At 55.1% G+C, this 22,909-nt stretch overlaps 3 protein-coding genes and 1 non-coding gene across 4 annotated transcripts in view; all 4 read left to right on the top strand.

Annotated features, from left to right (window-relative positions):
• The window catches only part of SPG7 (SPG7 matrix AAA peptidase subunit, paraplegin), a 30,707-nt gene extending 19,822 nt beyond the window's left edge, over positions 1-10,885 (top strand). The window contains exons 11-17 of the mRNA XM_042885837.1: positions 852-954; positions 1,978-2,088; positions 5,369-5,484; positions 6,613-6,769; positions 7,317-7,480; positions 8,032-8,109; positions 9,329-10,885. Coding sequence (XP_042741771.1) covers positions 852-954; positions 1,978-2,088; positions 5,369-5,484; positions 6,613-6,769; positions 7,317-7,480; positions 8,032-8,109; positions 9,329-9,538 — 939 coding nt within the window. The 3' untranslated portion in view covers positions 9,539-10,885. The remainder of the gene's footprint in view (positions 1-851; positions 955-1,977; positions 2,089-5,368; positions 5,485-6,612; positions 6,770-7,316; positions 7,481-8,031; positions 8,110-9,328) is intronic.
• Positions 10,886-11,328: 443 nt separating this feature from the next.
• RPL13 (ribosomal protein L13) lies at positions 11,329-15,339 on the top strand. The gene is made up of 6 exons (XM_042885893.1): positions 11,329-11,370; positions 11,616-11,731; positions 12,074-12,215; positions 12,931-13,104; positions 14,592-14,648; positions 15,138-15,339. The coding sequence occupies exons 2-6, from the start codon at positions 11,628-11,630 to the stop codon at positions 15,294-15,296; spliced, it is 636 nt and encodes a 211-aa protein (XP_042741827.1). The 5' UTR covers positions 11,329-11,370; positions 11,616-11,627; the 3' UTR covers positions 15,297-15,339.
• On the top strand, positions 11,846-11,927 carry LOC122188023. The gene has a single exon (XR_006181459.1). It is a non-coding gene; the product is annotated as a small nucleolar RNA MBII-202 (small nucleolar RNA).
• Positions 15,340-17,654: 2,315 nt separating the features above from the next.
• CPNE7 (copine 7) lies at positions 17,655-22,119 on the top strand. The gene is made up of 15 exons (XM_042885876.1): positions 17,655-17,879; positions 19,032-19,214; positions 19,285-19,359; positions 19,472-19,546; positions 19,717-19,800; positions 19,872-19,961; positions 20,051-20,149; positions 20,381-20,467; positions 20,551-20,610; positions 20,715-20,848; positions 20,961-21,015; positions 21,107-21,158; positions 21,246-21,379; positions 21,461-21,697; positions 21,793-22,119. The coding sequence occupies exons 1-15, from the start codon at positions 17,655-17,657 to the stop codon at positions 21,928-21,930; spliced, it is 1,728 nt and encodes a 575-aa protein (XP_042741810.1). The 3' UTR covers positions 21,931-22,119.
• The last annotated feature ends 790 nt before the right edge of the window (positions 22,120-22,909 follow it).

Here is a 22,909-nt window from a genome sequence, read left to right as displayed (position 1 = left end):
TCTTGTAGGTTTATCATCCTCACTCTCCTCATCAAGCTCCTCATTTTCTTCCAGGCAGCCTAAGTGACTTTCCTTCTGAATGCTTTTGTAAATCCATTTATTAGGGGAGTCTGTCATGTCCGCTGTGTTGACGTTTGTAGTGGAGCTTTGCAAATAGGCTCAGCTGCAGTGAAGGTCTGCCTGCTCTGCCAGCACAGTCTCTTCTTCTCCCATCTGTGCTTTACTGTCATCCTCAGAGTTTTCAGTTAAAATACCTCAAATGCCTGATACAATCTGGCACCGGAAGCATGAACTCTGCAGCTGCCCTGAAGGAGGAAAGGGAAAAACCCTGGCAACTGAGCCCATTGTTTTAATCAGGATCTCCTGGGCCAGCTGAATGAGTCATTGCTTGGCCGCTGGCCAGCCGTCAGCTCACCCCCACCTCTGTCTGGGAAGTGGTCGAAGGCTGAGCAGCTCGTAGATGGGATTCTTCTTTCTTGCAGTGCAGGAGGGAGCAGGTAGCTGCATCCTGAGCTCCTTCCTGCAAGTGCTTATATGGTAAGAGCAAAGTTAAAAGACAGATCAGAGTGAAAGTTAGAAGGGGAGAGCGGCCCTGAGAGAGAAAGCAGTGACTCACGGTAAGCCTCCGTACATCTGTTCTGAATTTGAGAGCTGGGTGTTTATCAGGGCTCCTGTAGGACTGAAGTGCTGTAAGGACAGCCCTGCCCTCTGCTGGCAGTGTCACCGTCCCTGCTGCCAGAGGTTTGGCTCTTCCTCTGCTCCCTGCCTTAGGGAGCAGTGAAGCTGCCATGTTAGGAAGCTTGCTGGGCTCAAATGTTCACTGTTGTGTAAGTGCTCTGTGCTCTTCGCAGGAGAGAAGAGAGATCTTTGAGCAGCACCTGAAGGGTCTCAAGCTGATCCAAGATGCCAGCTTCTACTCGCAGCACCTTGCTGAGCTGACTCCAGGCTTCAGTGGTATGACATCTTGTATCCTTGAGGGACTGTTCTGCCTCTGCCTTGCAAATTCAGCTATGTGAAGCTCCTCAGTAGCTTAGGTTTAAGAGGGTATTTTGGTCTCAAGGGCTTTCTTTTTTTTTTTTTTTCTTCTTTCCCTTAAAATCCTCCTCTCTGCTTAAATAGGGAGAGCCTAATCAGCTTCTCGTGAAAGGAGCTGCAATGAGCAATTGTTTGTGGCTATTTTCAGTGTCCTGCAACTTCTGGGAATAGCAAGGTGCAGAGGCTGGGGAAAAACAGGCTATTACAAGTGCCTGGGATCCTAATTCTTGTTAATGCTCTTCTCCAAGCTGTTGTTGAAGATAAGGCGTTGTACTTCACACTAAGATGTGGAAAAACACCTGTGTTGGTAGGCATTACCAGGAAAGCAGATAGGAGAAAGGAACAGCAGTTCCTTCATCTGTTGGAGTAGAAATTGGACGACTCTTGAGCCTGCTTCCAGGGTCAGTCCCTGGGAGTTTTAAACATTGCTGAGCAAGGGGCTCCAGAGTTCCTGTTTATGTGGAGTTCCTGGAATATCCTTTCTGGGTTTCCCCTCTAACAGGCCCCAGCGCACTGCCTCTTCGTGACTTCTTTCAGCAGCCCCCCACCACCATCACCCACACACACAAACTCAGAACAGATGTTCTTTCTCTTCTGCACAGAGGTTTGTGTGGTTGCTGCATGAACAGTGCAGCAATCCATGCCAATCCAGACTGCCCACAGCACTCCCCTGTTGTTAGAGCCAGCCTTGGCTTTAGCCTCTTAATTGATTGCTGAACTCTGTCCTCTGTATGGCAACACCATGCTCATTGCCAAGGCAGTGGTATTGTTCACATCCAACGTAAACACCATGGCTGAGATTCACTCTCTGTTCCCAAGGAACAAAGAGGAGCTTGCAGCGCAGGCTGTGTGACTTCCTTAGGCCCTCCTCCAGATCTGTTCTGCCTTATCTGTCTGTCATACACCAGACCCGGTGTAATTCTTATGCACTCTTGCCAACAGGAGCAGACATAGCAAATATATGCAATGAAGCTGCTCTCCACGCTGCCAGAGAAGGTCACAAATCCATTGATACTTCCAACTTTGAGTATGCTGTGGAAAGAGTCATTGCAGGTAAGCTCCTGTTACCTCACTGATGTGTGCTGTGCTCCTTGGGAGAAGGCCCAGGTGACTGGGTCGTGTTCCAGGGCAACAGCTAGGATCTCTCTGTGCTCTTTCTTGTCTGGAAGATCTTGAATGCAATAATCACAAATGGACCAGCCTTTCTGAATCTGTAGGCAACCTGAACCAGCAGCTCAGGAAAGATATTCAGTAGCAAAGCATATACACAAGAAAAAGAGGGGGAAGATTCAAAGCTGTATTTGTTTTTGAGCTGTTGGACTTGATGATCTTGAAGGTCTTTTTTAGCCTGAACGATTCTGATTCTATGGAGTATATGGCTTTTTAATTAAATATTATATACACACATAAACATTTTAGGGAATCTTAAATAAAATAGTGGAAGTATCTCTGGGGTTTTGTTCTTGCTCTGGACACCTGCTACATAAACATGAATAGCAAAGCAAATAGGCTATCCTGCCCCAGCCTCAACAGCAACAGGAAGAAATGAGAGATTTTTCTTCTTGGCCTCGAAGCCCAGACTTTGATGAATTGGCAGAATAAACTGAAAGACAGTGGAGCACTGTTCTCTCTCTGAGAACATCCTGTCAGCCTTTCCCTGTTGCTTGTGCAAGTGCCAGCAGAGAGGAACCTCTGGAGCCTGCCGTGGGGCAATATATTATAGGGAGGGGGAGGGAGAGTTCCCAGAAGGCTCGACCTCACCTGAGGGGTTTGAATCCGGTGCATTTCTGTCTGCACTTTCCTGCAGGCAATCCCTGACTTTTGTATTCAGACATTTAGCTGCTTCCAGCCTGCGGTGTCATCACTGGGGCTGAGTCTGGGCAAACAGCCTGGCGTTCTGTGCCTTTCTTAGAGTGTAGGAAAAAGGATGTTCCTTCGGGGTCAGGTATGCCCTGGCACCGCGATTGAATTCTCACCGTTTGCTTTTTATCAGAAAATGCCCAAATGTTTCCCTGTTTAAGAGAAGGTATTTGAGATCTCCTCTGTTTTGCCTGTCTCTTACAAACATAATCCTGGGAGTGCTTTGGGGGACTGAGCACACTTCCACGAAGCCCAGACTGCGTGCAGCAGCTCCCAGGAGTGGGCAGTGAGAGAGCTCTCAGTGCAGAACAGGAACCCTAATAGCTGTCACATAGATGTGCTTTATTTTTCCATCTGCAAGAGAGAGTACTGAACTTGCAGGGATTGCCTTGACTTTTCTTTCTCAATTCTGCCTTTTCCTTAGCTCCCCAGGCATGGAGGACAGGGCAAAAAGCAAGCAAGACCACAGGGGATGTGCAGCAGAAGGAATATCTGGGATTCATGTGGTGGCCATGAGAGGGCATGGGCTTCAGCAGCTTCACTGCTGACAAGCTGCCTTGCTTCACTGAGGCTCTGTGACATTTGGGAAGCGATATCATCTATTTGTTGCTTAATCTGATCTTTTCATATTAGCAAGACCTGGCTATTTTTTTTGCAGAACAAGTCTAAAAGGCCCTGAACAGCCCTCCAGGCCCATATATTAAGTGTGCCCTTGCCACGTAGTGGGAATGCTCTGGGTTTCACAATTCAGTTCAATATTTCAGTCGCTATAAAAGCTTTTCTTGAAGGAAACAAGATATTACTGTGCTTTCCATTATAAGCTTCTGGTTTTAATAAGGATGATGTGGAATCAAAAGAGAACTTTGCAAGTCCTGAGGCCCTGTCAGCCTTAAAGCTTTGTGTTGCTGTGAGGGAGGAACATGAACTCTTCGCTGTGGTAGTCCCCATTGTGTTTTCAGTTTGGGAACAGAAAGCAGTCAGTAAGTCAGGTCTCCTGGGAGTGCTGGAGGAAACCTGCTGAGCACACAGAAGCATTCAGGGCTTGTCCTGGGAAGATGGAGCAGAGCCTGTGCCCTGGTGAGGTTTGTGGACACAGCATAAGACCAGCAAAGCCAGCCCAGGGTTTTTTCCTGTGGTGTTTGTCTCATAAAGGTGGTAAGACTGGGCCTTTAGAGGGCTCCCCAGCCTGGAGCTTACTTCGTTTGGGGGCAGCAGCAATCTTCATGGGCACGCTTTGTGCTGTTGTGAAGAGAGCGCAGTCCCTCGCTTCTCAAGGGCTGACAGGGATGCTACCAGAGCTTAAAAAGTCATAAAGCTGTATACAGCATATCCACACATCTCTCTGTAGAAGGTTATGTACAGGGATGTGCCACGTGCTGCTGAAGGCAGAGTGAGGAGCTGACTGATGAAAATCAGGGCTGCTGCGATTCATCTGTGATTCCATCGCTGTCAGCCTCCCAGGGCACAGTGGTTTCCAGGGTCCCTAAGCAGTTCTTCTGCAAGATCTGCCGTGCTCCTTTTGCTGCTTCCTTGTTTAATAAAGCTCTTGACTTTGTTTAAAAATTAATGTTTAATAGAGTGCTGTTTTCCAAGGCATCAAGAGCCTTGGTACCAAGCTGCTCTCGGCTCTGCCTGCTCTACGCCCTGCTGCTCCTGGCACAGTGCAGGCATCCACTTACAAGTACTGGGACCTTCTTGCATCTGATGCACAGAGCTATAATGACTGCTGGATTCGCAGTGTACTCTGGAACTAACGTATTTTGTTTGTGCTGGAAGCTTTACTTCCATTCAGCATGTTTTGGAATCCTAATTGGACTTACTGTGCGTTACGGGCTACTGGGTTGGAAAATAGACACTTTCAAAAATCACCTTTCTGGAGAAAGTATTAAGTGTGAGTTATGGCTTAATTTGGTAGTTCTCAGGAGCCTGGGAATGAGCTCGTGTGGAGCATGCTATCTGTAATCAGAGATTTCTTGGCTTTGGAGGAAGTTGGGTTTTTTTGTAGATACTCGTGTTTTCTTGCTGACTTGAGCACTCAGTCTCATCTGGGACCTTTCTTATAAATATAATTCAAAATCTTTCTTCTTTCCTGTCCCTAAGGGCCTGAAATACAGCAAAATCAGTATGATACTTCAGCTAGTCCTGTTTTCCTTTTTCCTTTTTTTTGGTAGTGGTTTTTTTTGGGGGGGGGGGATGGATGTTCCCACCCTCCCAGTGGTTGACTGACTTTGCAGATATGTCCCTCAGCAGGAATACAGTGTAACCAGCCTCTGGCAGAGCCCGGGGCAGAACTGGGCTTTGCATTCTAGAGCTGTGATTCAACTGAGAGTTCAGAATTATTTGTGTAATGATTAAGTGTGTTCTGAGAAGACCGACAGCGCTGGCTTGTGCACCAAGCTGAACAGGTTGTGTCCTGCTGCTTACACCTATTGCCCGCTGTCGTCTCATCTGACCCTTGCCTGTGCTCTGACAGGCACTGCCAAAAGAAATAAAATCCTGTCACCTGAAGAGAGGAAGGTGGTGGCGTTTCACGAGTCGGGCCACGCGCTGGTCGGCTGGCTGCTGGAGCACACGGAGGCAGTGATGAAGGTAACCCTGGCACCAGCTGCTGTGTCACGATGTGCGTTGTTGGGTGGGAAGAGGATTTTTTGGGCTGCTGCTGCCCAATGTGTGCTGATCATTTCATAGCGCTTGTGTTTAATTCTGCTGTGTTGCTCTGGTCATCTTCATGAACTTGGGGCTGCGAATACTGCTGCAATCCGTGCTGCAAATACGCTGTCAAGAGAAACGGGTTGATAGCGGTGGTGCAAGGCTGATTAATCAGCCACGGGGGAACTCTGGCATTTAAAAGCTGACTGTGAAGCGCTCCCAGTGTTTGCTGGTTACCCAGTTGCTGGGCACATCTGAAGCAACTGAATCTTCTGGTGCTGCTGCTCAGTTCGTGCACTTGCTCCAAGCACAAAGCGCTGCTCTGTGTGCGTGCGTGATCTCCTTCCCTGCTGCGGTTTGCCAGCATGTTGCAGCTACCAGTCAGGCCGTTGGAGAAACTGCTGTGATACTAATCGAAAGAGATGTGTTGTTCAGATTGGCTCGCTGAAGAGTTGGTCTGCCTGAAGCCCTTCTCTGCAGGAAAGGCCCCCCTTTGGCACCCCGGGGTGTGTTCTGTCCCATGCACGTCTCCTCAAAGAGCCCTGACACAGGGGAGAGGTGGAGGGTGGAAATGACAAGAATGACAGCTTCTTGGCCCACCACCAGCAGCAAATTCACTCTGAATGACCTATTGTATAAGCTGAACTGTTGTTAATTGCTCTCCAACAAAATGTGGCTGCGTTTAATGGATGAGGGAATCAGGTCTTATTTTTCTGAAGGCATCCTGTGTGTTTGTTAGGTAGTCCCCATAATTTTGGAACATAGTTAGGCAAACTCCCATTGCTTACATCCTTCAAAGCCACTCTTAAGTCTGAAGATTTCACTGGCTTGCTGTTCAGGGTAACTTTTTATTTCTTGTTCTAAAAGTGAGGAAAGCTACTCCGCAGCTGTGAAGGCAGAGCCTTCAGTATGGGAATGGCAACTGCAGTTCATGCCTGTGTAGGTTAGTGAGCAAGCCCCACTGCTTTTAACAAGCATCCCTGGGAGGGCAGACCTCGTTGTGTTTGCTGCTGCTGTAGTTGAGAGCTCTTTTGTTCTCCAAACCGATGGAGCTGCTCTGTTTTGCAGGTTTCCATTGCCCCTCGGACAAATGCAGCACTTGGATTTGCTCAGATCCTTCCAAGAGAGCAGTACCTCTTCACCAGGGAGCAGCTGCTAGAGAGGATGTGTATGGCGCTTGGAGGGAGAGTGTCTGAAGCCATCACCTTTAACAAAGTCACCACAGGTGAGAGGGCAGACCCTGACACAAGCAAGGGGAGGTCGTGCCAAGAGTCTGAACTTTGTACTTGTTGCTCTACCCAAGAGTAATGTGAAGCAGAGGTTCCCACCCTTGGGAATGGGATGGAGAAATTTCAGAGTGCTTATTTTGATCTTGGGCTTGGGTTTGTGAGCGTGAAGGCCTCTCATTGTGGGTTCCAACTGTGTAGTCTCAGACTTGTCCCAAAGTCTAAGGCTACAGATGCAATTACACAGCGAGACTCTTGGCTGATGGAAGAGCCTGGAGCTTTCTGTGCCTTAGTTCCAACCGTTTATAGCTACATGGGAGAAGAGCAAAGCAGTGGCAGGGAAGCAGCCTGTATGAGCTAGCTACCAGAATGTGTCTCATTGCCCTGCACAGGTCTGGCAGTGCACACAGTGAGGCAACGCGTTCACTGCGTGGATTCCTGCAGGTCCTCTGATCCCTTGACCTGTGGAATGTGTGTTTGTGCTGGACGTCCTCCTCTTGCTCTCATCTCAGACTGCTGCACCTTCTTTCTGTCTGTCTCACCCAGGAGCACAGGATGACCTGAAGAGGGTGACCAAGATAGCCTACTCCATGGTGAGGCAGTATGGGATGGTGCCCAGCATCGGGCAGATCTCCTTTCCGGATGGGGAGAGCACAGTTGGAATTGGCCGGCGCCCTTTCAGCCAGGGCCTTCAGCAGATGATGGACCACGTAGGGCTGCTCACCTCTTCCTCTTTGTTCTTCACTTTCTGTTGCTCAATGGAAATGGCATAAATTTGTACCTGAATGCTTTGCTTTTTTTTTTTTTTTTTTTCATTTAGCCATTAAGTGGTAAAATTCAACAGCTGAGCACTAAGATAGCCTGGTACTGTTGTGTGTGCAAGGACTGTTCAGTGAGGCATTAAGAGCAAAGTCACATACAGCTGTGAGTCCAACCCAGCAGCACTGCGCTGCCTGGAGCTGCAGTGAGTGGCTGTGAAATACAGTCTGTTCTGTGCATTGCACTGTGAAAACTGCAGTCCTGGTTCTTTTGTTGACAAGACTCTGGAGAGCTTCTGGGAGGTGGGAGGTACAAATGTGACTTTTGGAGAGGGGGAGAAGTGCTTTGTATAACTTGAACGTGAAGGAGATGGAGCTGAGGGGGGAGCATAGTTATGGAACTGAGGGCAGACAATCGGGGAGGGAGAGGTGCTGCTGTGTGAAGGTCTCTCCTCCTTGTTTGTCCACTTGCAGTACAAATCTCTCTTCTTATTATCTTCTAGGAAGCAAAAGTGCTGGTGGCTCAGGCCTACAGACGCACAGAAAAACTCCTATTGGACAACCGAGATAAGCTGCAAACAGTAAGTTGGAGTTATGTGGAGTTCCTTTAACTGCTGGGTTTGGCCTTGATACTTTCTGTGCTCTTGGCTGTTGCAGTGTCTCTGTGGTCCTAAAATGCCTTGTAATGGGGTTTCTGGGGTTTTTGTGTTGGGACTGCTGAATCGGTAGGCTGGTGCTGGCTGATTCTGTCTGCATACTCCAGGCAGTTTTCACCTGCTATCTCCATGATACCCAATATATCAAGGAGGCCTTATTGCAGAATTAAGCCTTGTCTCCTCTGCTTTGTGTCTGGACAGTCTCCTAGCCAGTCAGTTCTCTTTCAGGATCTCTTCTTAAGTGACAACAGAAGCACAGCCACCTCCATCTACCCACCAGCAGGCCTCCTTATGCATAATAAGGTGGCCAGAACTTGCTTGCTTCGGCACCCTGCTGTTGCCCATATCACAGTTCTGTCCCCAGGGCAGTGCCCCAGCAGGACTGTGAAGGCAGGCTTTGTTGGGGGCTCTCCTCTCTGCTGGCCTCCTCTGTTCTGATGCTTTCATTTAACAACAATCAGATGTTTGCTAGAGGCTCATCACGGGAAAAACTTTTAAGTTAAGCCAAAATATCTACAGAGCATTGCATTTGCCAGGTCAGTGTGTCACATCTTGTCAGCAGAATTGAGCAGTTCCATGTTGGAGGGCCACCTGCTGCTCAAGCGTGGTCCTTCTACTGGCAGAGGGACCAGGGAATTTAACTTTCTGGGGAGGACCTTCTAATGACCTTCAGCCCATGCCTGCAGGAACAAAACAGCTCTCTGTTATCTCTGTGTCATGTTATTTGTGTACAGAGGAGTGTGAGTCTGGCTCTGGTCTCAATTCCTGTGACTGTGGCATCTTAGGCAAGGCCACAGGTGCAGTGACAGTGGCAGTAAGGGCACTTCTCTAATTGCCATGGTGTTCTGACTCGCCAAATCATTCCCTGGGGGATACTTTATGGGCTCCAGTCACACTGAGTGTTTCTGGCAAAAATCACTCTTGTGAAAGGTGCCAGCTGCCTGCAGAGCTTTGTTCTGCTCCAGCAGGCGTCCAGGTCACGCTATCTGTGCTGTGGTAGCTGGGCTCTGCTCCTCGTGGGCGCCAGCACGTGCTGTGTCCAGATGTTGAGGTCCAAGTTGAGCTGGTAGGGTGAGTTCAGATCAGTTCAGAGGGACTGTTTGCAAACCTCTGTGCCTCATTATGCCTTATTTACTCTTTCTAGCTGTCTAATGCCCTACTGGAGAAAGAAGTGATAAATTATGATGACATTGAAGCTTTGATTGGGCCTCCACCCTACGGGCCAAAGAAAATGATAGCTCCTCAGAGCTGGCTTCAAGCAGAGAGAGACAAGCAAGACACTCGAGATGAAGAAGTGCCCCAGCAGCCACCAAACCATGAGGAGGAGGAAGAACCACGCCTGAGGCCAGTGTGAAGGCCACTCCTGATGCAGAATGGGAGGACTCTAGAAGCTTCTTTTGAACACAAACCCTTTCTCTTCTCAGCTCTGAAATCAAAAATAAAGAGCAGGGCATCTCTGTGTTGCTACTTCCCTGAAATTAAAGGAATGGCTACGTTTAGTCTTGTAACACAAGCTTTAACCTGCAGAGAGGAGAACTGAAGATTTTGAAATTGATTCTCAGCAGGATATTAGTGATTAATCTGCTGGAAAGAATGTGTTTACACGAGCAGTGTGTGCCTTTGTAAGGGTGAAGGATGGTGTGGAGTCCTTGTGTGCTGTGCGTGCAGGAGTGCACTGCTGTTCTCAGCACTGGAATGGTCAGCACAGTGGAAGGCAGCAGGGCTCTGCTGGGTACGGTGCTGTAGCTGTTACACAGCTGTGCTCATCTCTGCTGCTGAGCACAGAATAGGAAAACAAACTTCACTAGAATGAATTATCTTGAATGTGCTGCTGCGTTTGTAGAATATGTGCTTATTACAGCTGTGGAGTTGTGTGGGATGTGGGCTTTCTTTTCCCCCAATTGGTAACTTCTATTTGATTTTTATAGCAAGGGTTTCAGAAGCAGAGAATGAGGGAACCTGTGTTCATAACCCAGCATAACCTGATGGTGTGATGTTAGGAAGCAGCACTGCAGGGAATGGCTCCAGTGTGTGTTGGCAGACTGCTGAGCAGTGCTGCTGTTTGTAGGGATGGAGTTATGATGGAGTTATGCTCGGTTCACTCAAATGCAGATGCTCTTCCTGGGTGCATCTGCACAAACTTGGCACTTCTGCTGTCCCTGTCCTCGTGGCTGTTGGCAAAACACGCTGTGATGAAATGGTTGACTGCTGTTCATCAGGGAAAGATCAAAGTGATTATTGGTGCTTGTTGTGCTCTGGCTGGGTAAGGCCCCTTCAGGAAGGATTCTTGTCTGCAGTTTTTCCATGAGAACTGACTGTGACCTGAAAGACTTCAGCTTTCAATTCCCAGCCCTCAGGCCTTCATCTTGCAGTCAGATTGGAGCTGAGCCCTCCCTTGGGAGTGGGGAGGAGGTTGATCCACATGGCTCACCTGGGTGCCCCCAAGCTGTGCTGCTGACCTGGCCGTGCTGGGTCTTGTGCCCATGGTGGGGACGCTGCCCTGTTCTTGGGCAGAAATGATTTTCTCACCTGGGGATGCTATTGCCTATGCTTTTTTTCTTTTCTTTCAGACCACTTTGTTTCCTTACAGGTGGTTCATTCTCTCAATTTGTTTGTCTAGCAACAGGTGGAAAATGTTTTGATTTGTTTGTCAAACAGGATGGCTGAATTCCGAGCTGCCTCAATAAACCTTTTGACACGAGGATTCAAGTCTGTGACTGTGCTGCTGCTGTGCTGCTGGCCCAGCCTCGCCCCTGCAGGGGGTGCAGTGCTCCCCGTGCCATCTAGCGGTACGCTGCCCTCCCAGCCTGAGGCTGCAGCAGGATCCAACCTCTGCAAAGGTCCGGTGCTCCCTGACCTCGGTCCCACTGCTGCACGGGTGCTGCTTTGAGCATGTTCGAGATGGGGCTGTGGTAGAGGGTAGCAAGGAGGCAACCAGCAGCGTGCCTGCGGGAGCCGGGGAAGGAGCGCCGAGCCCGCTGCCCGCTCGCCAGCGTGGGGTACGGGCTCTTTAAATTCGACGCCATCTTTATTATGGGTGCGGTGAAGCCGCTTCCAGATGTTTCCGGAACCGTCGTTCTCATTGGGCCGTACGTACGGCCATTCCTATTGGCTATTGCCACCACACTTCCGGCGTGCGCCGCGCCGCCGCTTCCTTTTCCGGTCGGCCATTTTCCGTGGCGGGAGGTGAGTGGCGGCTCTGCCGCGGTTGGGGTGGGCTCCATCCGCTGCCATCCGCCCGCCGAGAGCCGCGCCGGGCCCGGCAGCGCTCGGAGGCCGCTCGGAGCCCCGCGCCGGTCCCGGGGGTCTGGGGCTGGGCCCCGAGGGCGGCTGACGGGGACTGGGGCTCGGGCTCGGCCTGCAGCGGGCCTTCTCGAGTACCGGGACCCTGCAGCCCCGGCGGCCGCCTCTAGCCCTGCCCGTGTCCGCAGGCCCGAGCAGCCATGGCGCCCAGCCGCAATGGCATGATCCTGAAGCCGCACTTCCATAAGGACTGGCAACGACGAGTGGCCACGTGGTTCAACCAGCCCGCCCGCAAGATCCGCAGGTGAGTGCCGCCGGGCCGCGCGCGGCCCGCAGCGCTGCTCGGGAGGGCGTCGGTGTCACCGCGGGGCGCACAGCCGGGACGGGGCCCTCGGGGGTTGGTCCGGCCGCAGTCAGGTGATGAGAAGTCTCCGGAATCGCTGTACTGCATTGATGATTCCCTTGAACCCTTGTCTATCTGATGGCTGCGGTGGCTCTGCGGTGCCGACGCTCGTCCTCGCTCGGTGTCCCGGTTGTTTTCGGGCGAACCCCACGTGGCAGGCGCTGCCCTGCTGGGGAGCACAGCGAGCTGAGCGCTGTCACTGGCAGCCATACCTCTTTCTGACTGCTGTTCCCTGTGCTGCAGGAGGAAGGCCCGCCAGGCAAAGGCTCGTCGCATCGCACCTCGCCCCGTGGCTGGGCCCATCCGGCCCATTGTGAGGTGCCCGACTGTCAGATACCACAAAAAAGTTCGTGCTGGCAGAGGCTTCAGCTTAGAAGAGCTTAAAGTAAGTATGGAAAGCCCATCCTCGCTGGTAAAACTTGCTGCTGATCTCGAGTTGGGTTCTCCTGCTCTGTTCTTTTCCATATAAATGATAGTTGAGTTCAGCACTGTGCTGCAGTGTCAGCATCTGCGTGCCTCTGCAGCTGTGGGATGGGGAAGGAGTGGTTGTGTCAGTGAAAGGTTGGTTTGAAGAGTAAATATCGCTGTGTCTGTGGTTGGGCTGTCAGGTACTACGGTTTGTTTAAAATCAGATTCGGGCAGAGCTTGAATTGAGGCTCCTCACCTTCACTTCAAATAAAAGCTGTGTAATGAGCAGCTTGCGATCACCTTAAGGTCTCCAGCACCCTCACCTTGCTTTAGAACGTGTCCTGTGCTCCCAGCCCTGGTGCTCCGGGGAGCTGCTGGTGTTGGGTTGCAGCAGGAAGCGTTGGGCACTGCTGGCAGCCGGCGTCCACAGCCTCCCCTCGTGTCCTGTTCAGAACCTCATAAAAATGCAGCAGTGAGATTAGTGCATCAGAGCAGTAAGGCTGTACTTTTCACACCAGATTCCTCATTCCACAACTTCATATGGTGTGTACCAGAGGCTGAACGCCCCGCTCATCACTGCTCAGGAAATCCATCTGTGTGGTGCTGTTGAAGGGTGCCCTGCCTCTTGATGTGCTCTGTGCTGGACCCGCAGCAGCACGGTGCTGACTGCTGTCTCTGTGCTCTCTCTTTAGCTGGCTGGCATTAACAAAAGGTTCGCTCGGACCATTGGGATCTCCGTGGATCCCAGGAGAAGAAACAAATCTACAGAGTCCCTGCAGGCCAACGTGCAGCGGCTGAAGGAGTATCGCTCCAAGCTTATCCTCTTCCCAAGGAAGCCTTCTGCACCTAAGAAAGGAGACAGCTCTGTAAGTGCCTGCCTGTTAGGAACGTGTGACAGAGCCTATTTCTGCTTACTTCTGCAGAGGTTTGGCCCTCAGCCCGTCCTCCTGGTGCCCAGGCTGTTTTTGAATCCTTGTAGTAACACAGGCCTGGAGGAGGAGGGCGTGTTGGTTCTGTGCACAGATGCAGTTGGTGACTGCCCACAGGGCTGGGATGGGTGGAGCTGGGCTCTCTGGTGCTGGTTGTGCTGTCTGCTGGCTGGGGCTGCCAGGAGTGCAGCAGTGCTGTTGTGCTGCTGGAGGTGCAGCTCGGACGTGGAGCTGCTCTGTTTTGGCCTGCTGAATTATAGTTCATGAAGCCAGAGTGTCAGAACAAAAAGGCTGGCTGAGGCATCTGCTGTGCTGCCATGATAACTGTATGGAAGGGGTGGGAAGGCAAGGAGCTTCTCAGCCGGGTGGTTCAGTGCAAGGAGGGATGAGAGGGAATCTCCAGAAGGCTGCTGCTGTTGGTGTGCAGAAATGGTTTCCACTAACATCTCACCCGGATCCAGAGTGCAGTTGGCTTTTGTCGTGTTCTTGGCTGTTCTTGTTGCAGACGCACGCTTCCCACGGGGAGGTGCAGGTAACGCAGCAAGGTTGTGTGTTCCAGCTGCCTTCAGTCTTGTGCAGAGTCTTGTCTGCCCTGAGCTGCTTATCCTCAGTGCTGCCTGCAGGGCTGGAGCTCCTTTGGGCTGCTTCCAGAGCAGGAAAGGGGCTCTGACACCTTACGCAGCCAGGCTGGATGTGGATGTTGTGCTGCGTGTGGCGGCTTGGTACTCAGGGTGCTGCCCTGTGGTGAGACTTGTGGGACTGGTGGAAGTGTGGATGTGAGGATTGTGAAGTCAGAACTCCTTCTGAGCCTTGGGTGCCTGTGCAGAAGGTGGATTTTTTCCAAATTGCTGTGGGCAGCGCACACCATCTTTGCCAAACAGATTCTATTCTAGTTTTAAATCGGCTGCCAACACAAACCTGTAACTTAGTACATTCAGCGCAGCTTTCAGGTTGTCTGCTGCAATCTGTTTCTGATATCAGCAGATAAAGATACGTGTTTGGATACTTGTTTGTGTTTCAAATTTATTTCCTTGAAGCTTCAGATAGCTGATTTATTCATTTCTGCCGCTCACGCCAGAAGCTGGAATTGGCTGTGGAAGGAATTGCTGAGCAGGCAGCCTGAAAACGGCCCAGGAGGCAGCAGTGCTTTTCCAGTTGGCGGAACTCCTGAAAGGCCACGGCTGGCCTGGCTGGGAGGGCAGATGGACGGCCAGGAAGGTGCATGTTGTTGGTGCAGCACCTCCGTGCCAAGTGCAGCTGGGTGAGGGAAGCGCTGCGTTGGTCCCTGCTGCTGTTAGATCTCCGCTCAGAATGGCTGAGTGTTCTTAAAGCTGTGCACCAGGCACTCGTTTCATGGAGGCACTGCGATGAGAGATGCTACGTTTCTGTTCCTGAAATGGTTTTTTTCTCTCTTTGTTTTGCAGCCTGAGGAACTCAAGATGGCGACTCAGCTGTCCGGACCTGTTATGCCCATCAGGAACGTAAGTGTGACCCTGAATCTTGTCCTCCGTGGGGTGTCACAGAGCAGCTCCCCACACAAGGATGCTGTGAGGACCTCAGGCACCTCCCGTCTGCTGTGCTGCAGGCAGGGGCGCCTCTGTCCCTTTGTGTCTGTGCTGCAGCCTCGTGTGGCAGCCCCAGCAGCTCAGCTGCTGAGCTCTGACGCTGGAAGATGCTGTGCAAACCTGACTCACATTTCGTTTTGTGTTTGTTTATGTGTTGGGTTTTTTTCCTGGTGTTTTCTGCTCGTCCGCTGACGTGCGTTGGCAAATGAGAAACTGGTGGAAATGAGGTGCCTGGTGGAGTGATGATAAGGGCAGGGCCTGGGGATTGCACAGATCTTGCATTCTTAGCAGCATCTTGGAGCCGGTGGTAGAAATATAACGAGATGAATGGTGTTAAGCCTTAAGCGCCGTCTCTTTGGCAGCCTGTGATGCGCAGTGTGACTGCCGGGCTCTCTCCCCCATTAGGTTTTCAAACGGGAGAAGGCCCGCGTTATCTCAGAGGAGGAGAAGAACTTCAAGGCCTTTGCCAGCCTGCGCATGGCCCGGGCCAACGCTCGGCTCTTTGGGATCCGTGCAAAACGTGCCAAGGAAGCGGCAGAGCAGGACGTGGAGAAGAAGAAATGAACTGTTCTCCCCAGAACTGTCAATAAAAAACGATGGAAACGGAGCGGTGTGTGGTGTGTTGTGGGGCAGCATGTGGGGTGTTCTGCCCTGCCTGCCGTGTGGGGCCCTGTGCTGGGCTGCTGTGCGGGCGTGGGAAGCCTTGTGCTCTGTGCTCAGACTGCAGCCTTCCTCAGCAGCAAGGAAAGCGAACGCCCCGTGCCGGCGCTGTTCAGGTAGGGTGGTTTGCTTTGTCTGCAGGGACGCAGCGTTGCCTTCATCAGCCCGTGTTGAGCTTTGCGATCCCTGAGCTTCAGCCCGGGGCCGTGCGGCTGAATGGCTCTGTTGGCTCCTGCCTTGGAGGGGTGAGTGCGAAATCGCATCTCCGCTGTTGTGGGCGTGCTGTGCTCAGCGCCAGCCGGGTGGGGGCTGCAAAGGAGAGCTGCCACCGCGCTGCCCCGAGGTGGCTCCAGCGGCCGGAGCGCTGTGCGGCCGTGGCATCGCTCGGGCGCGGGTCCCCACTTCCGGGCGTTGGTGGGACGCGCCGCAGCTCGCGGCTGTGCTTGCTGCTGCTGCTGCTGCTGCTGCTGCTGCCGCTGGGTGGAGCGGCGTCCCGGCACCGCGCGGTGACACGGGTCTGCCTGGATGCTCCTCGCTGCGGTTCTGGTCCTGATGCCGATCCCTGGGCCTTAAAGGAATTTCTGAAGAGCAGCGCCCCATGCCTGCGATAAGGAGCCCGGTCCTCGCTGAAGAAAGGCCACGCCAGGGCTCTGCCCAGCTCCCGGGGGCTGTGCCGGCCGTGTCCCTTCATGCTGACTGGGCACAGTCACGGTGCCGTGGGCTCCTTCCCGCTCTGGGGAGCCCTGGGCTGGCTAAGCAGTTCTGGGCTGTGCTGCCGCATGGCTGCCCGGCCGCATGATTGAGCCTTCAATTCATTAGCTGTGATGGCAAATTTGGGAATGGCGGCGGCGATGCGCTCGGGTGCAGGTGATCCCAGGGTGCTGAGCTGCTGGAAGGAAGAAGGGTGGCCTACTTCTGCCAGGCAGTGTGGGATTAGCTCCTGCAGCCCAGGGCCCCGCGGTGCCCTCCCGCTCGTCAGCCCTCCCTGCATTTTAATCCCCTCTGAATAAGGGCTAATTATATCACCCTTCATAAAGCTGTGCTGATGGAGCTGCAGCGCCGGGGGGATGTGTGGGGTGCGGGGGGGCCCAGACCATGGGGACGTGGAGCTGTGGCACCTGGTGTCCAGGCATCACCGGGACACCTCTGCCTGTCCCTGCGGAAGGGGTGGCTCTTAGAGGGGGGAACGCAGGGAGATGGGGACACGTGGGGTGGGGATGGGACTTGGGCACCCCAGGGGGAGTAGCGATGGACTATGGGGTGTGTGGGGTGCGAACAGAGCTGGGCAGGAGAGGAGGCTGAGGTTGATGCTGAAGCTGTGGCACACACAGCGGTGCTGCCGGCTGTTCCGGGGACCCCTGGCAGCCTCGGTGCCTGCGGGCGGTCCGTGCTCCGGTGCCGGCAGTGAGGTGGTTAACGGAGATTGTAGTCTCCCTCTTAGGGCTCCGCTCCCGAATTGCAGCTTGAGTCAGTTGTGTGGAGGTGGCAGCGGCGCAGCTCCGGCTGGCACGCGGCTCTGCTGGCACACACCGGCCCCAGCCCTCGTCCGGCAGCGCACCGAACCCCAGCACACAGGTAGGGGGGAGGGTGAGGTGGGAGCACCGGGATCCTTTCAGCGGGGGCCGCGTGGCTGTGTTGGGATGCTGAGGAGGAGATGGTGCCCAGCAGAGCCAGGCATGTGAGCGGTGTGCCGGGCAGGGCACGGCCCTACGTGACTTCATGGGGAAACTTCAGCTGGGTGGCAGCAGCTCCTGGCATGGGATGGGTTCAGCGCGTAGAGGCTGGGTGCTGCAACTGGGGCAGTGGGGATGGGGACAGGGGTGGGGATGGAGGAGATGCAGCGAGAACAGGATGAGGTGGGGATGGGGTGACAGAGCTGACGCTGCAGCATCACCAGGCTGCATCCTGCCAGCATCCAGGTGGAGGGTGGCTCTGTTTCCCCAGCGGGGCAGAATTCCCTCATCACCCCAGCATGCCACCAGTTCTGCGTGGTGACAGTTAAATGTGGCCAACTCTGCCTCACCCCATGGTGTCCTGACACCTCACAGGGTTCCACGGGACCACCAGAACCAGCTCATCTCAAAGAGAGTCCGTGGGCTCCCCAACCCCACCCTGTCCTGGGAGCTGCCAAGCCCCCAGCAGCACCCACCAGCACCCAGGCTCCATCCCAACACCCAGCACTGCGGGGCCTCGTGCCCCGGGCATGACAAGCAGCTGCCCCGTGCAGTGACAGCGAGGCTGTAGGGCCACCCGCTACCCCACATGCCTCTGTCCCACGGAGCTGCCTGCCCCCCATCGCGTCCGGCCGCCCCCCGTGCTGCAGCCACCATGGGCGAAGCGCCCGAGCCGTCCTCGCAGGCATCGCTGGCCGTCCTCTCCAAGGTGGAACTGAGGGTGAGCTGCAGGCACCTCCTGGACCGCGACACCCTCAACAAGTCGGATCCCTGCGTCCTGCTGCTCATGCAGTCCCAGGGCCAATGGGTGGAGGTAGGCAGGGCAGGGCGGTGGGATGGGGATTGGGGCAGGGATGGAGCCGAGGCGGGTGCGGTGTCTGTGGGATGGGAGCCAGGCGAGAGGTGCGGGGCGCGGAGTTGGGTGCAAGGTGCAGGGCTCAGGATGGGGTGAAGGACATGGGGAGCAAGGTGCGGAGCACGGCCCTGTGGCAGGGCACTGCGGGGTGCTCGGGGGGTGCGTGGGGACAAGGTGGGGCTTTGGCTTGGAGCGAACCTCCTGGAGCTCAGCAGCTCTGGCAGCACCCAAGAACAGGGTGCCCACACTGCGTGGGTCCCAGTGGGTCATGAGGTGCTTGGTTCCTTCCTGTGGCTGTTTCCCAGCACAGCTCCTGGCTGGCTCCAGTGGCTTCACGCTCACTAATCAGTGCTGCTCAGCCAGCAGATTTAGCATTCAATCCCTCTGCATGTAATTGACTCTGTGAGCCGAAGCCAAAGCAAGTAGAGGGGGACCCTCAATGGGATGCATCCCTTCATGCAAAGTGTGGCCCCTCTGGTGCAGCTCTGTCCTGTGCCCAGCCCCTCTCCCACTGGCAGCTCTCTGGGTCCAACCAGCCCAGGACAAAATGTGTTCCAGAGCACAGGCATCCCCGTGGCTGCATCCCCACTGATATGGGGTTTGCCCTGGAGGGTGCAGTGCCCAGGACCAGTGCTGGCCCTCAGGGACACCCCTTACTCCCATATCGGGTATGGTGCTGCGGTGGTGTGCTTTAGCTTTAGGATCAGTGTGAGCAGAGAAACGCTTGTGCACAAATTAATGGTCTGTCCAGCAGCTGCATGGTGTCCCTGCATCCCTGTGCCACTGCATCCCTCTGTCCCTGCGTTCCTGCAGTCCCTGTGCCCATTCCCCCAGCTCCAGGCAGCTTCCCCTGCATGGCTCCAGCCCTGCGCTGCCTCCAGTCTGGTGCCTCACAGCCCCAGCACCAGGCACTTGAGCCAATTGAAGGCTGAATTTCACTGATAGGAGAGTGGACCATAATTGCCTCTACTGAGCAAATCCCAGCTTATTAGAAGTGCTTTCTGGAGGTTCTGCAGAACTGTTTGAGGAGCTGATGGCTGTGCAGTTTCTTCCTCGCCACGCTGGGTCCCAAACACTGGCGCCAGGCTGCTGTGACCCTGTGCCCTGCAGGTGGACCGCAGCGAGGTCATCAAGAGCAACCTGAACCCCGTCTTTGCCAAGATCTTCACGGTGGATTACTACTTTGAGGAGGTGCAGAAGCTGCGCTTTGAGGTGTACGACAGCCACGGGCAGGCCGGCGTGGGCACACACGATGATGATTTCCTGGGGGGCATGGAGTGCACCGTGGGGCAGGTGAGCCCCCGCCGTGCTGGTCCCCATCACCTGCAGGCTGTGCCTGCACTGAGCCCCTCCTGTTTGGCAGATTGTGGCACAGAAACGGGTGACGAAGCCGCTGTTCCTCAAATATGGGAAGTTTGCAGGGAAATCCACCATCACGGTGAGTGGTGCTGGGCTGGGTTGCGTGGTGACACCAAAATGGGACGTGGGATGGGGAGGGAAGGATGGCAGGGGAATAACACCGAGCTCCCCGTGGTTGGGTGTCCTGGCAGGTCATCTCTGAGGAGATCTCGGGGAACAACGGCTACGTGGAGCTGGCCTTTAGGGCCAAGAAGCTGGATGACAAGGTGAGCAGCCTGTGAGCAGAGCGGAGAGGATGGGATGGGCTGGATGAGATGGGATGGGATGGATGAGAGAGGACTGGATGGGTTGAGATGGAACGGATGGGATGCGTTGGATAAATGGATGGGATGGATAAAGTCCTCAGCTCCACCTGGCCCCATCCTCTCTTTTTCAGGACCTTTTCAGCAAGTCTGACCCCTTCCTGGAGATCTACCGCATCGACGATGACAGCAGTGAGCAGCTGGTGTACCGCACTGAGGTGAGGCTGGCTGGCTCCATCCTGTGGCCGCTCTATAGGTACCTGGCCTTGATGAGCCCTCCTGCCCCCAGGTGGTGAAGAACAACCTGAGCCCCATCTGGGAGCCCTTCAAGGTCTCTCTGAACTCCCTCTGCAGCTGTGAGGAGAAGAGGAAGCTGAGGGTGAGGAAGGGTGATGGGACCCCGTCCCCGGGTGGGTGTGGGGGTGATGGGGGCACACAGCTGGGCAGCGCTGACCTGCGTCCCTGCAGTGCGTCGTGTGGGACTACGACTCACGGGGAAAGCACGACTTCATTGGCGAGTTCTTCACCACCTTCGAGGAGATGCAGAAGGCAATGGGGGAGAACAAGGTGGGGACATGGGGACGTGGCCAGCAGGGCTGGGCACACAGCCTGCCGTCAGGCCCTGTTCCAGGAGGCTCCTCCCCGATTCTCCACTGGTTTCTGTTTGGGGAAGGGATAGAAGGGACTGCAGCCATCTGCCTGTGCTGGTGTACGGGGCTGGGGGCTGGGGGACCGCAGCACAGTGGGGCTGGGGGCTGTGGGGCCGAACCCGGGCAGCGCGGGTGCCGCATGCTGCAGGTGCAGTGGGAGTGCATGAACCCCAAGTACAAAATCAAGAAGCGCAACTACAAGAACTCGGGGGTCGTGGTGCTGCTGGACCTGAAGGTGAGTGCTCACAAGTCGTGCTGAGCCGTGCTGTGCCAAGCTGCTGCTGGGACATCAGTGGCTGACGTGGGTCGGACCGACAGATCCACAGGGTCTACTCCTTCCTCGACTACATCATGGGCGGCTGCCAGATCCACTTCACGGTGAGCGCCGCTCCTTCAGGGCTGAGGCCGCATCACGGTGCTGGGGCAGCTGCTCAGGGCTGCCCCGGGGGCACCGGGGACCTCACCGACACCCCTCACACCAGGTGGCCATCGACTTCACGGCCTCCAACGGGGATCCCCGCAACAGCTGCTCCCTGCACTACATCAACCCCTACCAGCCCAACGAGTACCTCAAGGCGCTTGTGGCGGTGGGCGAGATCTGCCAGGACTATGACAGGTTGGGGGCTCCCCAGGGCTGGGACGCTGCAGTGATGGTTACTGTGGGGCCAGGACACTCAGGTGGCACCCCTCAGTGCTGGCTGGGGCTCTACAAATCCCTTCCCTTGCAGTGATAAGAAGTTCTCCGCTCTGGGCTTTGGTGCGAGGATCCCCCCCAAGTACGAGGTATGGGGCTGGGGCCCCTGGGATGCACTGGGACCCCTGGGATGTGCCCATCCTGCTGCCCCCAGCTGCCTTTGCCCCTCTGCCCTCTAAGGTCTCCCATGACTTCGCCATCAACTTTAATCCTGACAACGACGAGTGTGAGGGTGAGCGGAGCTCCATTGCGCTGGTGCCCAGTGCCATCCCCACGCCCCCCAGCCGTGCCGGCACCCCCTCACCCCACAACCCCACAGGCATTCAGGGTGTGGTGGAGTCCTACCAGAGCTGCCTGCCCAAAATCCAGCTGTATGGCCCCACCAATGTGGCCCCCATCATCACCAAGGTGGCCCGCGTGGCAGCTGACGAGGAGCGCACCAAGGAGGCATCGGTACGGCCTCGTGTGCACATTCCCCCCACGTGCATGGGGTGCACGGCACAGGGGGTGTCCCTGATGTCCCTTTGTCCCCAGCAATACTTCATCCTGCTGATCCTGACGGATGGCGTGGTGACGGACATGGCGGACACGAGGGAGGCCATCGTCCGCGCCTCCTACCTGCCCATGTCCATCATCATCGTGGGGGTGGGCAACGCCGACTTCACCGACATGCAGATCCTGGACGGTGATGACGGCGTCCTGCGCTCCCCCCGGGGTGAGCCCGTGCTGCGTGACATCGTCCAGTTTGTCCCCTTCCGTGACTTCAAGAACGTGAGTGGGTCCTCCAGCTCTCCTGTCCCCTACCCTGTGCCCCCTGTGTTGGGTGCCACCGACCCCCAGCTCACCCATCCCACCCCGTCCCACAGGCGTCCCCGACGGCGCTGGCCAAGTGCGTGCTGGCCGAGGTGCCCAAACAGGTGGTGGAGTACTACAGCTACAAGGCCTTCCCCCCGCGCTGCCCCCAGCCCCACACCCCCGACTCCAGCCTGGGCTCGCCCCAGTGAGTGTGCCTGTATGGGGATGGGGACGGCCCCAGTGTTGCTGCGGGATGCTGTGCCACGTTATTTGGAGGTGGCTGAGTCCCCAACTCCCCGTGTCCCCACTCCATCCCCTGCTGTCCCCGTGGTCCCTGTGCTCCGTGCTTGTCTGTCTCCTTGTTGTTTTGAGGCTGCATGACAAACCCATCCTTGGGCCAATAAAGCAAGCTGCCCTTTCCCTCTGCTATCTGCTCTCTGGGCACGGGGACCCATGGAGTGCTGCTGCGTCACACAGAATCCCCAACCATGGGCACTCTGTGGGGTGTGGGGATGGGGGGATGCAGCCCACAGCTCCACTCTGGTGCCCTACCCGTGGGCACAGCCCCATTCTGCAGCAGGAAGGCAGCAATGGAAGGGAACAAAAGCTGAAAGTGGCTCCCAGCTGCCCGGCACCTGGCCACGTCTCTCATTAGCAGGGATTTGTCACTTGAAAGCCATCAGCTGCTGAATGAGAGGCAGCAGCGCTTTGTAGCTGCTGTACTTTTTTGCTTTCAAGTTGTGCCGCTGCTGCCCCACCGTGCGGCCACGGCAGCATAGAAATCCAGGACATGGAGGCAGGGAGAGATGCCCTCCTGCACGATGCCTGTGCCATGTGCCACGTGCCATGTGCCGTGTGCCATGTTGTGTGCCTTGTGCATGCCAAGGTGCCACGTGCTGCGTGCCATGCCATGTGCTGTGTGCTGGGCCTTGTGCCATGCCACGGGCTGCCTGCTGAGTGCTGCTGTGTGCCATGCGCTGTGCTGATGTGCTATTTGCCCTGCGCTACTTGCCATCAGCAGCGTGCTGCATGCCATGTGCAATTTGCCATGCACTGTGTGCCATGTGCTGTACGTCACGTGCTTTGTGCCATGTGTGATGTGCCGTGTGCCTTGTGCCACATGCCATGTGCTGCATGCCCTGTTCCATGCACAGTGCCACTGCTGTGTGCCCCAAGCCCTGCTCTATG

Source organism: Lagopus leucura, unplaced genomic scaffold (genome assembly GCF_019238085.1).
Source record: "Lagopus leucura isolate 7727_CA_CO unplaced genomic scaffold, USGS_WTPT01 Super-Scaffold_100053, whole genome shotgun sequence".
Classification (NCBI taxonomy): Eukaryota; Metazoa; Chordata; class Aves; order Galliformes; family Phasianidae; genus Lagopus; species Lagopus leucura.
This window is presented reverse-complemented; position numbering and strand designations above follow the sequence as displayed.